A 17,447-nucleotide genomic window follows, 5' to 3' on the forward strand; every position below is an offset into this window, starting at 1 on the left:
TCTTGTAAATTTAATACATGAAAAATCAAATGGTTCGCCGAAATCAAATGGTTTTAACTTTTTCATTTTTTCCCCTTTTTAAAAAAATTTGAATCACATTCATATAATTTTATAATTTTCTTTTAGATACGTATTCTTTTATACATATTAAAAAAATAATATATTCATAATAATGAATTATATATTAAATTTTATTTGAATATCTTTTCTCATTAAAATTGTATTATAAAAAATTTACTTTATTTATTTATTATTCTCTTACATATATTAAAAAATAATATATTAATATTATAGTGAGATGCATATTAAGATCAATTAAATTCTATGTTAAATATAATAATGTTTGCGTATATAAAGGATTACAAATTTAATATATAAATATTATATTGGATTATATTAAAAATATTATTTATATATATTTGAATTTAATGGCGAACCCCATTCGAACTTTATTAGAAAATTCGAATTCGAATCAAACTTAATCATTGTCGAACTCGAATTCAAACCCGAACCATGTGACATTGGGTAACAGTAGGTATATACCTTACAAAGCTGATCCACGAAAAAACAAAATCTATGTGTCATACTAAACTGATTGATATCGTAGTCCTTCATAACTGTGTAATGCCATTCCCATTCAGCGTTAAAGAATAGGAGAGGGTCTTTTTCGGCCCTTGATTTTTAAATCTCCCAATGTTAATTTACACCCTTCATTAGAACGTAAGTTCGCATCTTTATTGAGATCACAGAGAACATGGAAATATGCTATTGAAGAGAACCCTTCCCGAACTTTCCTAATTCTTTACATAAGAATTTCTAATGTTTTGTCTATCGGAGAGTAGCCCTTCTTGAAATGCTGAAGGAGGGAGTCTTCCAAAACAATGAGAGGAGTAACCTGTTTTTCTATGGCTAACTTAATCTCCTGGTAGAAGGCATAAGCTTCAGCTTGGTCATTTGTCATGCATCCTAAAGCCCGTGAATACTCTACAACTTTAACTTCCTGATGGCCATAGAGCACCCCTACCCCTCTGGCCACCCATGCCTACACTGTCTTTTTAAGATGTTTTTCTTAAGATTTTTTTAATGACTTTCTTGTTATCTTTTAATAGGTTTTTTAAAGTGCTTATATATATATAGGTGTATCTTTTTAACATATGTTCTTTTATAGTAAGGTCTTTAATGTTGTTCTTTTTAATTTATTTAATATTTTTTGTAAGTTTGCTTGCAATATTTTTCTAATATTTCTTTCTTCTTTCGTTTTTTAATGTTTTAAATTTGTGTGTATATTATTTTTGATCTTTCTATGATTTATATATATATATATATATATATATATATATATATATATATCTACTGTTTTTTTCATATATATATATATATATAAAGTTTTTCTAAAACAAATTATGTTTTTGTTGTTTTTTAAAGGTTTCTTTTAAAATATCTGAGAAGGAGGGGGATTGTGGCGTGGGGTTGAGTGAGATGATTTTTATTGCAATAATGAATTTTTTTTTTTGTGCCATAGATTCAACAAGATTGTGATTTTAAGTTTGCAGTAGAAAGGGTGATGCTAATTTTACACTGTTCTATGCTTAGTACAATTACTTTGCCTAATTATTTCTTTAGTTAGCAATCACTTTTAAACAAAAATAATCTTCCAACGACAAATAGCAATTGTAGATAGAACAGTGAATCCAATATGCAATAGAAGACAACCAAGAGCAATGACAAGAGACACATGATTTGGTCAAAGGCAAGCGAAAAACCGCACAAGGGGGAAAACCCTTTCAAATTCTTCTATTAGGTTGTCATTAAATGTTCAGCAAAGAGATACAATGTTCCAATTCAACAATAGTGAGTCAAAGGTCAACAACTTTGACTATCTAACAATTCAGTAACCAATATCCATGAGATGAGCCGAAGAGTCAAATCTGGTCGACAAGTCAATTTTGCAATGTCTGTCAAAATCAACAGCAGTCAATAGCTGTCAAAGATGCCCTAACCAGTCCTCAAGTTAATGGTCAAACAACTTGCAAATCGGCTCTATCAAATTTCAAAATATTCAGTCTCCTTTGCTGGTCAAAGTCAAGTCAAAACAGTCCCAAAAGCAGCTCAGTGAAAGGAGAGAGAATTTGTTGTCAAACCTGCAGGCAAATTGAAGTCAAATGTCTACGGTCAAGTTCAGTCAAACAGCCCAGAAAAGTTTGGTTTGTCCATAGAAAAATTCAGCCTCCAAAAATCGAAATTTTGCAAGTCAAAATACCAAGTTGTGATGCAGGAAAGTGTTCCCTCTGCGGACAGAGGCAACCCCTCTAGCCCTAGAGTGGGTCTAGTCACAGTAAGGACAAAACAACAATTAATTCCCTTAAATAGTCATCGTTGGAGGCCTACCTCAAACTGGCGGTCAATGAAGTTCCGTTGCGCTGCTCCAGTTACCGTTTCCTTCTCCTTAACAGGCGATCGACCTGAAACACCACAAAGAAACAACAAAGCACGTAACCGATAAATAACAATGATCTATTTATTCATAAAGTCATGAAGTCATGAGCTATCAAGTAAATTACATACAAGACATAGGAAATCATCATTGATTGTATTAATGATAAATCAAGAACAAAGCTTACAACCAAGTCTTGACGTCGCAAGCCTTTTCAGAGGGTCCAACCAGTGTGTTTCTTCAAGCATTCGCTCTCAAAGATGGGTCTCCCAAATAGCAATATATCCTTCTCTCTTATTCATAAGCTTTACACAAGGTTAAGGGCACTCCACACCTTCTTGCAAACTACAAAGCAATCCCACACTTGTCACACTCTCACCAACTATCTATCAAACTCAAAAGCAACAGCAGCACTGTACAACCAAAAGAACTAGCAACTAAGGAACTAGTAGATCATAGCAATGGTGAGTGGTTTTATAGGAGAAGGAGTCTCCATGAAATGAGGGAGAGGAAGCTTATCCTGAGGGCAAGCAGCACAAAAGACGAAACTACCATGCCAAAGGGGGAAGGGCGACCCAAACTGACCCAACAACCAGGTCCATAGACATCTAGAAGGTCGACTGTTGTAACGAATTCGCGAAATCTGGATCGTCGCGGGTCATGAAATGGGAACTAGCGATGACGTCGCAACGATACAGTGCATGACTGAGAACCGTCGCGGATTTTGAGGGTTTACTAGCGACTATGCAGAAACTTAGTCAAAAGGGTCAATCTTCAGCATCAGAGAGCATTTCTTTAATTTTCTTACATGAGTGGGAAGATATGAACATGTTTATTTGGCACATGACACAGTAGAGGGACTGAGATGAGGATAGTGACAAATTACTGTGTAACAGATGCCCCCTAAGGCATGAAGCCCGAGAGAGTGGGAGGGGTGAAATGCTTTACAAAACTGTCTAAACTAGAACACCACCTTGAAGAACCTGCAGGCGTAAGTATCTGATATCTCTGATAGTGAAATACATATAGTCTAGGCATGGGCGCAGCCATCCAAACGACATACAAACTTGGTCTGTGGTATGGACGCAACCACCCAGTTGATAAGACCATGATAATGATAAGGGTATGGTCGCAGCCATCCATGAAGACTCAGGTATGGTCGCAGCCATCCATCAAAGAGTCATGTATGCAATCACGAACCAATCCACATAGCCCAAACATATGTAATCTTAGTTCAGGGTCTTGAAACCCAACCGATCATAGTACAAATTCTAGCATGCGAACAAATGTGCTGAAGTCGAGCATGATAGAAAGTCGCTTGATTACCGGTCAATGATGAAAACTGTTAACAAGCGCGAGAGAAACCACCAATAATGCCAATGGCTCTCAAGGTACTGTCCAGTACAATCCATGAAGTGTGAAGAATGAACTGAAGTCGAACACTCGCGAAATCACCCAATCGACGACCAATGATGAAAGTCGATTGTCAGACACGAAGAACTCGCCATTGAGGCATGCAAGCTTCAAGGTACCAAAGGGGATCTCTAGATCAATCTCCTGGATAATGAGTTGACGTCGACAAGAGATGATCCATCGCAGGAGGGCCATAATGTTTCCTCCATCAATGACACGAGATAAGGAACAAGTGGTAGATGGTGAAACAGAGTATCAGAGGAGGAGGTAAGGATGCGAATTGCAAAAGGATTATACTCTTGAACATGTTGGCAACACGACTCTGGAGGGTGGTAGCATTTAGGTACCAAGGGATCAGAGGCTTGATGGAGACAGCATGGATCAGATGGAACAAGGCTAAATGGCAACCCAAAAACCCTGGAAAGCCAAATGACGATGTATGGATATCCCAACCCGACAAGAAGCAAAAGTGTTGATGTTTAAGAGTGACTAGCTGCCGCAGGTATCCAATGACAACTTCCAAATTTTCCCCCATCATGGCTGGCGAGTACTCCAATTATTTTTTGAAAATAAGCTTGAAGGGGATAGCATATGCTTGTAATATAAGTTCGACCTTCGGTCGAATCCAACCTAGTAATAGTTTAACGAGCCCTAGGGAGGAGAAGCTCGAGTCTCGTCATGGTGACGAGTCCAATGTCATCAGGGTTTAACGAGTCCGACATAGGTAAAACTCGGAGTCTTTTTCATGTTTAGAGAGTTTGAAAAAGACACGGAAAAGAAAACTCCAGGGGGTTCTTTTTCGTAGATTTGTGTCTCTCGAGCTCGAAAAAGTATAAAACAATTCTTGAGAGAACCGCTTGACCGTTACGATCAAGGAGTACTTTTTATCATTAGTGACCTCGATCCGAAAGAGTAGAAAAGCGATTGAAGATACGTCGTTTCGTAGCCAATATTGAACCTGAAACTCTAAAGTCCAACAATTTTTTCGTGTTTATACGTTTGGAAAAGAGCTCAAAGCGTACTGCCTCTTATTCTATTTAACGAGCTAAAAGGAAAAACTCGGCAATCTTTTCATCTTTTATAAGTCGGAAAAGAGCTTAAAGAAGACTTGTCCTAGAGGAACGAGTGGTATAAAGGGTAGCAATTGGTTCCGACAATGGTGGAACTGCTCAAAACATGTAATGGTCAAGAGGTTGGCCAATAAAACCACTCATCGATGCGGCTCCTCAGGAAAGGAAAAACAACCAAGTGAAAGCATATGATCGGCCAAAGAGATGGTGGCGATGGAATGAAACAACCAAGGCTCATCTGGCAGATAAAAACGACAATCACGAGGTGTAAGTCGGCTATGGGTTCATTTTTACACAAACTTGAACCATGGAGAACTTTGCTTGGATTCAGTTTCATGTTTACACAAGCTTGAAACGAAAAACTATGCTTGTTATGAGTTCGCATGCCCCGAGGCATAATGACGCAAATCGAGGTACATGCCCCCCAAGCTTCATTGCATTCAATGGGGTGGATGGAATGAAGGTTCACTTTCGAGATCTTGGAAAGACTCGACTTGGATTTTAAGAGATCTTAATCAAAGACTCGATTTGGAAAGGGAGTTGTTTCATTTTTTAATGAGGTTGACACAGTAAAAGAACTATCCTGATAACCCTTGTTTCAATTTTTAACGAGCTTGACACAAGACAAGGAACTATGCTCGATGATCCTTGTTTCATTTTCTAACGAGCTTGACACAAGACAAGGAACTATGCTCGTGACACACGGTTTCATTTTTTAACAAGGTTGACACAAGAACAAACTATCCTCGGACACCTTGTTTCATTTTTTAATGAGGTCGACACAAGAAAATAACTATCCTCGGGACTCCTTGTTTCATTTTTTAACGAGGTTGACACAAGATCAAAACTATCCTCGGACACCTTGTTTCATTTTTTAACGAGGTTGACACAAGATCAAAACTATCGTCGGGACTCCTTGTTTCATTTTTTAATGAGCTTGGCACAAGACAAGGAACTGTGCTCCATGATCCTTTTTTCATTTTTTAACGAGGTTGACACAAGAAAATAACTCTCCTCAGGACTCTTGTTCATGGGCCATATAAGAACATGGCTCCCAAGATGTCCTCGCGAGATGGAAGAAACATACTCCAGGAGAAACACATGTCATTAGACTTCAATGACAGATCGAGTTCCAATGCCCCCAGTACATGATGTACGAGACCATCTACATGATCATCAGTAGAGGCAGAGACGGAACGGGTAGCCACATAATTGACCTGTGGCAAGGAAGGTACTGCTTGCGAGAAAGAACCGAAAGGGCATGACGGCTGCGTAGGAGGCACCAGGGGACTAAAGAACGATAATTGATCAATGGTCACCATTCTTCCATCGTGTGGAAAACAAAGCACACGGAAAAGTGAAGAGACAAGGGCCCCCATGGCATAAACATAGTCACGGCCAAGGAGAAGACTGAAATCTAAAGCACCTTGGACAACCATGACGTCTATATAGATGGTTTTGCCCCCCAAAGTAAAAGGAAGCTTCGGGAAGATCCCTAAGGGTTGACTGGTTCTTCTGTCAAACGCCAACAGATTCTGTGTGACTAGCACAAGCTGTGGGGAGCCCAAAGCTTGCCATGTAGTGGAAGGCATAAGATTGATAGACGCACCCTCATCCAAGATAGTGCCAGGTACTGCGTTATCATAGGCATGTACTGTAATATGGAAAGGCACATAAGATGGAAGGCAGAATGCAGTCAAATGACTCCAGTCGAAGGAAACGACTGAACTACTTGGTGGGGGTATCATATGACTGCCCCCATGCTTTACAGGAACCGAAGAAGGACTCTCTTGATCAGCGGGGATAGGAGGGTCATTTTTGGATTCGGGAGAATATGACGAGACAAGAAGAACATGAGTAGTGTAATCATGATGCTCTTCCGAAACAGAGTGATCAATGGGTGGTGAGACCAAGTCGACACTCTTTCCGACCAATGGTTGGTCAGGAATAGGTAGAGCACAACCAGGCTCGGAAGGAGGACAGACAAGAGAAGATTCTAACTCAATCTCTTTGTCGATGGGGAGAGGGTCTGAAGAGAGCCTCTGATAACCAACAGGAAGTTGGGGTGAAGATGTAAGATTTTCTAAAACGGCGGAAGCTTTATCCATGAGCGGACAAAGGTGAAGGGGATGGTTGCCTTCACATAGCCTATAGGGGAATCGAATCTTCCCTTTCTTCTTACCGTGGCCAGTTGATAGGGTAGCATCGCCATCAGCTTCAGAGGACGACGAGGGATGAGATAGATCGTGAGACCATACTTCTAAGATCCTAGGAATAGCAGGACAATCACGAAGAAGATGGTCATCCTTGCACAATTTACAAGGAAACTTAACCTTCCGCGGAGGAGCAGAAGGTGGTCCGACCTGAGATGTACTCGGAGCAGTAGCTGCACAGGTGGCCTCGCGTTTATCAGACTTCTTCTTGTTCTTCTTCTTAGTCTCTTGGTTACTAGATTTGAAACTTTCACTAGGCGAAGGAGGAGAGGAGGAGGAAGAAACAGGGGAAGAAGGCGTAGGCTTAACCTTGGAATCATCGTGTCGTGGTTCGGACGAAGGAGACGGTGGAATAGGAATCATGACACTCGGGACCACTGAGGTTGAAAACAACCAAACGGGTAAACCGATGGTTAATCCAGGCAAGGACAGTGTTGCCATATACGAAGCACCGACATTTCCGAAAGGAGGAAATAGACCAGGATTTCCATTTGGGGGAAGACCTTGACCGGTGGACTTAGGGACTGTTGCCATCGAGAACGAGCCTGAGAAACACTCTTATCACAACTAAGAACTTTTACTGTTACCATGAATATTTCGTGGGCAGTAAATTTTTATGACACAGGAACAAAACTTGACCTTTTCATGTTTCAAGAGTCGAGAAAAGAACGAAAAGGTGACTCTATCTCTTTCGAGGTTTAATGAGCTTGAAAGAACAAGTGCTCAGATGGACCTTTTCTTTTAAGGAGTCCGAAAAGGAACGAAAGTGACTACTCTGGAGAACTAGGCAAAAGGTTTACCAAACATCCCATAAAATTACATATACACCTTGGCGATCATATGAAAACCAAGGACTTTCTGTACGACAGTCAATCTTCCTAAATGTTGTGCTTGGTGCGTTACGGTTTGCAAGGTGGCAAACATGGCTTCCTAAGGATATAGGATGATAACCTAGTGGGGTCTCCCAACATATACTCGACGTTACTGGGAGCACAATTGTGTACTAGACCACTATTGAGTCACAGAAGGAGGAATCACCCAACCTTGAGTGAAAACAATAGTGACTAGGCTTAACGACGCCAGAGCACGTCTCTAGCCTAGACCTCTAAATAGTGTGCGTTATGTTCCAATGCGTTGTTAAGTTCATTCAGTTCATTTTAGAGTTTATCATGAATTATGTTTCAGTTTCCAGGCCGTATTGTATGTATATCAAAAACCTAGGATGTAGCTAGAATGAGTAAAGCATCTTTCATTTCGATGAACACCTACTTACAGAAAGGTATAGAGTTCATTCCCAAACCAAGAAAAGCAAATGCAAACACTAAGAAACACAATGCATCAATACATTAATCTCACGATGCATCGATACTACTAATGAAAGATTTAAAATTCGCTTTCCAATTTCTCAAACATGAAAATTCGTAATGCAAATGTACTTTCACTTTGTATGCTAAATGAATGCAAACTTTTGATTTTTTTTTTTTGAATTTAAAGAGACAAGCAAGCAAGTGTGAACTGATCGATCAAACAATTGTGATCTATGCTTGGTAGTGAAGAAATCGAATCAACATAAAAAATTGGTTCAATACTCGACACTAAAAATCAACCAACAAGAAAACAAGCAGCAAAAAAGCCTCAAGCAAATCACAAGACGGTTGTGGATGAAGCTTGAACAAACAAGTAACCCAAGCAAATGGTTTCTCGACGAAACTTCTAAAGGGCTAGGTCACATGGTCTAAAAACACAAGACTCACTCAATGAAATCAAAGAGACAGTACCCTAACCAAAAGCAATCAAAACAAGCTAATGAGAGACAAGAAACAACAGGGGATAAACAAGATTGATGAATTCAGGAGGTAAAGTTGTAAAAACAACTTTAGAGGAATTGTCGCGGGTGTTACATTGACAACTAGAGACTAGTCGCTAGTGTTACACTGACAACTAGAGACGGCGCAAGTGTTACACTGACAACTATAGACTAGTCGCTAGTGTTACACTGACAACTAGAGACCGTCGCTGTAGTACACCTATTTTCAGCGACGGTTCGATTTCAAGAGTCGTCGCGGGAATTAAACTAGCAACCCGAGACGAAAGCCAAATAGTCGCGGGTACAAAGCTATAACATCAACGATGTCATCGCGACTACTAGGCTATCTTCAGCGACGATCTTAAAAACATTGACAGATGAACAAGAAACTCCCAAAGAAAAACCAACCAATCCTACAGATAATAAAGGGATTTCCCAGATTGACCCAGGTAATCGAAAAGACTGATAGTTTATCCCCAAAATTCAAAAGACACCAAATCAAAATCAAAACAAGAGCAAACAAGAGAAGAAACATGCAAAGGACTTCCCCAGCGGAGTCGCCAACTTGTGATGCAGGAAAGTGTTCCCTCTGCGGACAGAGGCAACCCCTCTAGCCCTAGAGTGGGTCTATTCACAGCAAGGACAAAATAACAATTAATTCCCTTAAATAGTCATCCTTGGAGGCCTACCTCAAACCGGCGGTCGATGAAGTTCCGTTGCGCTGCTCCAGCTTCTGTTTCCTTCTCCTTAACAAGCGATTGACTTGAAACACCACAAAGAAACAACAGGGCACGTAACCGAGAAACAACAATGATCTATTTATTCATAAAGTCATGAAGTCATGAGCTATCAAGTAAATTACATACAAGACATAGGAAATCATCATTGATTGTATTAATGATAAATCAAGAGCAAAGCTTACAACCAAGTCTTGACGTTGCAAGCCTTCTCAGAGGGTCCAACCAGTGTGTTTCTTCAAGCATTCACTCTCAAAGATGGGTCTCCCAAATAGCAATATATCCCTCTTTCATTCATAAGCTTTACACAAGGTTAAGGGCACTCCACACCTTCTTGCAAACTACAAAGCAATCCCACACTTGTCACATTCACACCAACTATCTATCAAACTCAAAAGCAACAGCAACACTATACAACCAAAAGAACTAGCAACTAAGGAACTAGCAGATCATAGCAATGCTGAGTGATTTTATAGGAGAAGGAGTCTCCATGAAATGAGGGAGAGGGAGCTTATCCTCAGGGCAAGCAGCACAAAAGACGGAACTACCATGCCAAAGGGGGAAGGGCGACCGACACTGACCCAACAACCAGGTCCAGAGACATCCAAAAGGCCGACTGTTGGAACGAATTCGCGAAATCTGGATCGTCGCGGGTCATGAAATGGGAACTAGCGACGACGTTGAAACGATACAATGCATGACAAAGAACCATCGCAGATTTTGAGGGTTTACTAGCGACGATGCATAAACTTAGTCAAAAAGGGGTCAATCTTCAGCATCAGAGAGCATTTGTTTAATCTTCTTACATGAGTGGGAAGATATGAACATGTCTATTTGACACATGACACAGTAGAGGGACTGAGATGAGGACAGTGACAAATTACTGTGTAACACAAGTCAAACTTGGTTAATGGCTGGTCAAACTCTCCAAGTAGAAAAGTGAATGCAAAAATTTCAGATTGCCTCCTTCGCTTCACATGTGTGAGCTCAACTTCCTTGATTGTAGACTTGTACAAACCAATCACAAGAGGAGAGAGAAGAGAAGATGTGTTGATGTGATGTCTAAATGAGGTTGCCTTGATGTGGATTTAAATGCTTCTTTAGAGACCCAATTATGACTTTAGGCCAACCTGTACTTTTGTGTACTTGTGGGTTTTCCATTAAAAATAATATTTTTCCTTGACCAAATTAAATTCTTCCAAGGGCAAAGAGGGTCTTCTCTGGATGAGGAAGGCTGTCCAAAGGAGGGAATTGTCCTTGAGCTGCCAAAATAACACTACTACTAGAGTCTCTTTGATTCAAGGGTTAATTTTAAGATTTTTGTCACAGTGCTAGAAATTGTTAAAACCATGGTTTCAAACAAGCAGTAATTTTAATCCCCCTAAGAAAGAAAACAATGCTTCCATAAAGCTGGTTTTCAATTTGAGGGTTGATTTTAATAATTGGGTTGCAGTTGTACTGGTTGCTAAGGCACTAGTGCTAAGGAGGATACTAGGTAGACCTTGCCTTGAAAAATAAAATGTGATAAAGTGTAATAATGGGTGTAAAAACTGACAACTACCCACAGGTTGGCTTGGCACGTGGCCAGAATTGAATATTACACACATTGTTCACAAGGAGCACTAAGGTGTATTTCCTCCTTGGGAAGAAGAAGAATGACATGATGCTTGTAAGGTTTAGGAGTGCAATGGTGGTATTTTATGGAGAAATGATGCTAAACATCTGTGGTATATGGCTTTAGGTTAAATTACAATTGTTGATTTGGGGTAGCATCGGATGTGCTCTAGCCACTAAATTTGGTGGAGAGGTTGGGGCACATGACATCTCGAATACCCAGAAAAGGTTTGGGCAGATTCTAAACAGATCAAGAGATATTAAAATAATTAATATTTTTAATGGAGTCCGTAAGTCTAAACTTAGGGAAAATAAAATATTAATGTGTATTAATATGAATCTGTGTTAAAGTGATCCAAAAAACACGGATCAAGGCAGATCTAATCTTAGCCGTTGATTAGGGACTTAATCTCGGCTATTTAGATGTCAACAGGAAAAGTATAAGAAAAGGCTTGAGGGTCACTTGGAGAATACACCAGAGTGATCAATCATTCTATTCTCTATAGTGGGGTTTGCTAAGAGAGATAGAATCAGTGATAGGGAGAGCAACTGAGGGGCATTGAGTACAAAGAAACAAAGAGGCAGAGATAGTGCTAGGATAGTAGTAGAGAAGCTAGAGAGAGAGACACAAGAGCAGCCAATGCTCACACAGGGCCACGCAAAGGCAACTAAGTGTTGCATAGAGCACCAGAGGGGCCAGCGTAGCTGACGCAGAGGCTTAGAGAGCTGATGCATGGCCTCCAGGGGCTGACACAGGCCAATATAGGCTGACGTAGGGCCAACGCTGAGATATGAGAGGCTGACACTGTCCAGATTAGGCAGGGGCTTGGGTTTTTGGGGCAAATTGGTGCTGAGTAGCTGCTGAAAGGATTATCCTGGGTTTCAGCCAGTAGATTTGTCAGAAATTGTGAGGTTTTACTGCCAAGGAAATTCTCTGTTGGGTAGGCCAGTTTCGGCACCTAGATTGTACTCTGATATTGCTTAATAAGAAAACCCTCAGATAGCTGCACTAGTTTTCCCACATTGGGTTTTTCTGGGGAGATTAGTCCAAAAATAATGGTGTCATATGGTGTGTTTGTTCTTGTTTCTTTTAGTTGCTGATCTGTAATATGTTGAGCATGCACTAGTGTTTATTTTCAGTATTTAAATTGTAAATAACTTGTTAAGGAAAATAACAAGTAGGTAGGAATAAATCAGATAAAGTGCATGGAGGGTTTTTAACTAAGTAAACTTAGAAACTTCAACAACATTGAACCATGCCAGCACACATTAAAACAGGAATTCGGTACAGAAAGAACAAGAAAGAAACAACATTAACTCTGGACATCCTTATACATGTTTCTTTGGTGGAGCGATGTTCCAAGATGTGAAGGTTGGAGACCGTTTTCATGATGTTAATATTCTAGCTCTTCTTGTGTGGTACATGCCTTCACGATAAGTAAGTATAGAATGCAAATAATTATATGGACTTAAGGGTAAAGAAAGGATGGCTTATAACAAGTATTATAATTACAGTATTTAAAATCTATATGCTTGAATCATCAACCACGGATTTTTGTGGCTACTTGTGTTGAATTGGTTTTGATGTTTATCAGTTGTTGATTTACTAGATGGTCTATGTCCCACTGGAGTTGAACTCTTCTATTTGAATAACCTACTTTTTGTTGGACATTAATAAACTTTTCTTACCTTATCTTATCTAATCTACATGGTGTCATGGAATGAAGGCCATGGTGAACCAAATGAGATTTCTATGAAATTCTTTTTCTGATGGAGAATTCTACTTAAATGCAGATTCATACATGCAGGATAACTCATTTTGATTTCCAGGATGATAGGAGTCATGCCCATAATTCATATTGTTGGCTTTCTGACTTTTGCTTTCAAAGATTTTTCTGTAGTTGACATCTACATAGCTTAAAAGCTTGTGTTCTCAGCTTATTTGGCTTTGGATTCTATTCTCCCGTTTTAGATAGAAAATTTGATAACCAACCATATGGTATATTTTAGACAAGGAAGATGATTCATATACGGGAAGGTGGTTAATAATATAAAACCCTATTTTCTTTGCAGGATATAAGCAACAGTGATGGGGACTCTTCTGAAGAATATGAGGGATCCAAGCATCCCAAACAGAAATCTCAATCAAACAATAAGCTAAGCAATGCAAACTCCTCAGATGATTGTTACTCAACTATGCACACTAGATCACTGCCAGTTTTTGGCTGTTCACCTCCTGGAAAGAAAAGAACAGGAGGTATTATTATACATGCTTGAGTTATTCAAATTGAGTCATGATTAATGCCCTCCATTTTTTGTAAAATTTCCAGACATACCATTTCCCTTTTGGAGTATTGGTTATTTATGCAACAAAAGTTATACAGAACAGCAGTGACACTGTTACTGGCTGTTCTTGTACGTGATGATTTGCAATGTCGAACTGAAATGATGTCATGCATTGATTTTTTTGGCTGGAATTTTTGTTCATTAAGCAATATGAGAATGCAAGGTTTGATATATGGCTGTTTTTGCTATCCAAGTTGATGATTTTGTGATGCTGGAGTTTGGGTTGATAGATCTGTCTTTATTTGGTTCAAATGTTTTAGTGTTTAGCTTTGTATTTTATGTGTTGAACATTGAAAAGGAAGCAGATATCTAGTGCTTATATAGATGTCTACGTAGACTTGTCTAAGACTTCATGATTTGCATTGGAAATATTATGTCATCTGTACATATGGCCACATCTCATGTATCAATATTACTTGTAATTATGGCTAAGGCCATTTTCTTTATTATTTTTTATCTTCTGTATTACTAGTTGTGGTTAAGGTTGACATATTCAAATTCGATATGTAGGCTCAACAACCTCTTGGGCTGTGTGCCCTCGTTTTGTTGGCCCATATTGCCCTCTTGAGGGGATGCCTCTCTTTTGTTGTGTCAATATACTCAATTCCAGCTCATTTGTATATCTCATCTTGTCATCATCTTGATATGAAATACAAAGTATTATTAGTGTCAATGTGCTTAATTTTGACATTCTGTCTTGTGATTGGCGTCTTTCTCTTAGTGCACTTGTGTATTTCTGTTTTGCAGCACTTGTGTTTGGGTTTTTACTTTCTCTAGCACAGTTGGGAGGAGGCTATTTGAAACTGGGTGGAGACTTTGTTGCATCGGTTCTTTTGTTGACCCTTTTAATCTCAACATGGTTTTAAAGCAGGCTAAAACTTACCATTTTCTAACGTTTTACCAATGGTTCTAGACTCCAGCAGTATATACTATAAAGCCTATTTTATTTTTTAGATCTTATAATGGTCTTGCATCTTCTAGTGGATTCATCTTACGAAGCACTTTGCATATTGGTCCTCCTCCACTTCAAATGAATGAATTATCGAATCTGGAGCTGTTAAGCATATGATAAAACACCGACATCTCTAAAATTCTCAACATCATTGTAGTGGATAGAGTGGTTAACAGTGAAAACTTTACATATTTTAGTATGTGGTCATGTTCTGATTGATACTGCAAAAGTTGGGGAATTCCATGTTCCATGAGTAGAGCTGTCTGGTTTCTATTTAAATTTTACGTCATCATTCACACAAATAAAAAGATGGAATTTAGGCTGTATTGATGGGGAATAAAAGACATTGTTGATGGATTTATGGTGGTTGCCTTCAAATATTGTGATAAATATGATCATATCTACAAGTTGGAGAAGCCTAGTTTTCTTTCAAGAGGCAAAGGATTTGTGGCTGTTGTGGCCAATTTTGACAATACTAGTAGGTTATGGTATCATCATTTGTGTCATACAAATTTCAGGTCCTTGCGACATGCAAACCATTTCAAAATATTGAAGACCTTTTGTAGAGTGAACAACCTAGTGGTGTTTGTAAAAGATTTATATTGGGACATCATGATTGAAAGTCTTTTCATAAAGAGAGACGTGTCTTGACCTATTGGAGCGGCTCATTGTGTCATTTTTTAGTTTATGACCACTCAATTCTTTGGGGAGCTAAATATGGCCTTTCTTTATTGACAATTTTCATTGTTTTCCTTGGATATATATTTTTCAAGACATGGATATAGACTTTAGAAAATTGAAGGATTTGAAACTATTAGCAGAGAATTAAATTCAGACAAAGAATAAGTGTCTCAGGACAGGTTGTGGAGAGGTTTATACCAATAATGGTTTCCAAATATTTTTGAAGATTATAGGGTCTCTTGCCATGAGACTTGTTGATTTGGGGTAGCATCGGATGTGCTCTAGCCACGAAAATTGGTGGAGAGGCTAAGGCACATGAGATCTCCAATGTCCAGAAAGGTTTTGGGCAAATTTTAAACGGTTTGGGAGATATTAAAATAATTAATATTTTTAATGGAGTTCTTAAGTCTAAACTTAGGAAAAATAAAATATTAATGTGAATTAATATAAAACTGTGTTAGAAGGGTCCAAAAGTCATGGATCAAGTCAGATCTAATCTTAGCCATTGATTAGGGACTTAATCTTGGCCGTTGAATTGTCAACGAGAAAAGTATAAGAGGAGGCTTGAGGGTCACTTGAAGAACACACCAAGAGATCAAGATTTCGACTTTTTGGGGCTGTGTTTGCTGAGAAAGTTGAGAGAGTGAACAGAGTTGCAGCTGAGGGGCAGTGACTACAGACACAGAGTGACATAGATTGTACTAGAAGGATTAGCGCAGTAGCTGAAAGTGAGGGACGCAGAACCAGCCAGGGGTTCACGCAGAGCCAGCCAGGAGCTGCGCAGTGCCTCAGAGGGCTAGCGTGGGTGATTCACAGCGCCAGAGGGTTGACGCAGTGCCTCCAGAGGCTGATGCAGGCCAAGCCAGAGTGACGTTGGGCCAGAGAGAGCTGACGCAAGGGTTTCGTGGGGCAGATTGGAGCTGTGGAGCTACCAGAGTGTTTATCTGGGGTTTTAGCCAGAATATCTGCTTCCAAGTAGAGAGGTACTACTGTCGAGATTTTTCTCTGTTGGGTGAGCCGGATTTGGCACCCAGATTGTTTTCTGAAACTGTTTATAAAATCAAACCCTCAGATAGCTGCATCAGTTTTCCCGCATTGGGTTTTTCCGGGGACATTAGTCCAAAAACAACAGTGTCACTTGTGTGCTTGTTTCTGTTTCATCCAGTTGATGATCGTAATGTGTTGAGTATGTACTTGTATTTATTTCCAATATTTACATGGTAAATAACTTGTTAATTAACAGAACAAGTAGGTAGGAATAAATCAGTGAAGTACATGAAGGGTTTCTAATGGGTTAGACTTAGAAATTCGAACAAGACTTTTTACTTGGTGAACCCATAGAGGAAACTTTTCTTCTATCATCTCTTCCAGCCGACCAACCAACAACCCTTGAAACAACCTATAGCTCATGTCGACATGCCATTCATATCTCCACCACTTTCATTAGTCTTCCCCACCCATCTGTTGAGAGCACATGTTGGAAGGTGGGTTTGTGATTAAAAGGTACTTTATTCATTTTGCAATTAGGTTCTTATGCTTGTTTGTGGTTGGGTATTTGGCATGGATTATGGGGTGACCTGGAAAAGTAAGGGTTTTGACCGTGATCTTGTTCCCTCGCCCTAAATGGGGGCTTAATTGTCAACCCTAGTCTAGTGCGACCTCCCCTAATGGCCCAATGGGTATAGGAAGGGCACTACTTGGAAAACCCCGATTGACATAGCATAGTCGCATATCTCGCTATTTGTAATATCCCCAATTTTGTGAGCATGCGAATTTTGCCTAATTTTGGTGATATTAAGTAAAAGGGCAAATATTATTTTGGAGAAAGGTGGCAAGTATTATTTTATTGGAGATTGGCGACAAATTATTATTTTATTAAAATGGAGGCAAAAGTCACTTAGTGAAAATGACCCTCACTGATAAAATAATAATTAAAAAAGGAGTCTAGAAGCATGGGAGAAATTATAAAAGGAGGATGGACTCATTTGCTAATCATCTTTTGACTATTACACTTCATATTTCATCTTCTCTTGGCGTTGTTTAGCAAAAGGGCCAGAATACTGTTTAGCACCAGGAATTCCAAGTGGAATTCCACCTTCATTTCGGGGAACTTAGAGTGTCACCCTAGTAAGGCAATTTGGGGAGCTCAATTCAGAGCTTCCATTGGACATCAATGCATG

The 17,447-nt window shown here is 39.3% G+C and overlaps 1 protein-coding gene across 3 annotated transcripts in view; it reads left to right on the forward strand.

Moving 5' to 3' along the window:
• LOC149157695 (protein ALWAYS EARLY 3-like) overlaps positions 1 to 17,447 on the forward strand; it is a 422,957-nt gene that overhangs the window by 153,855 nt on the left and 251,655 nt on the right. For all 3 annotated transcript variants that reach the window (XM_089435959.1, XM_089435960.1, XM_089435961.1), the window contains exon 6: positions 13,362 to 13,545. In XM_089435959.1, coding sequence (XP_089292085.1) covers positions 13,362 to 13,545 — 184 coding nt within the window. The remainder of the gene's footprint in view (positions 1 to 13,361; positions 13,546 to 17,447) is intronic.

This window comes from Pinus tabuliformis, chromosome 5_2 (assembly GCF_031772625.1).
Source record: "Pinus tabuliformis cultivar Carrire ecotype Pingquan chromosome 5_2, CPIR1, whole genome shotgun sequence".
Lineage (NCBI taxonomy): Eukaryota > Viridiplantae > Streptophyta > Pinopsida > Pinales > Pinaceae > Pinus > Pinus tabuliformis.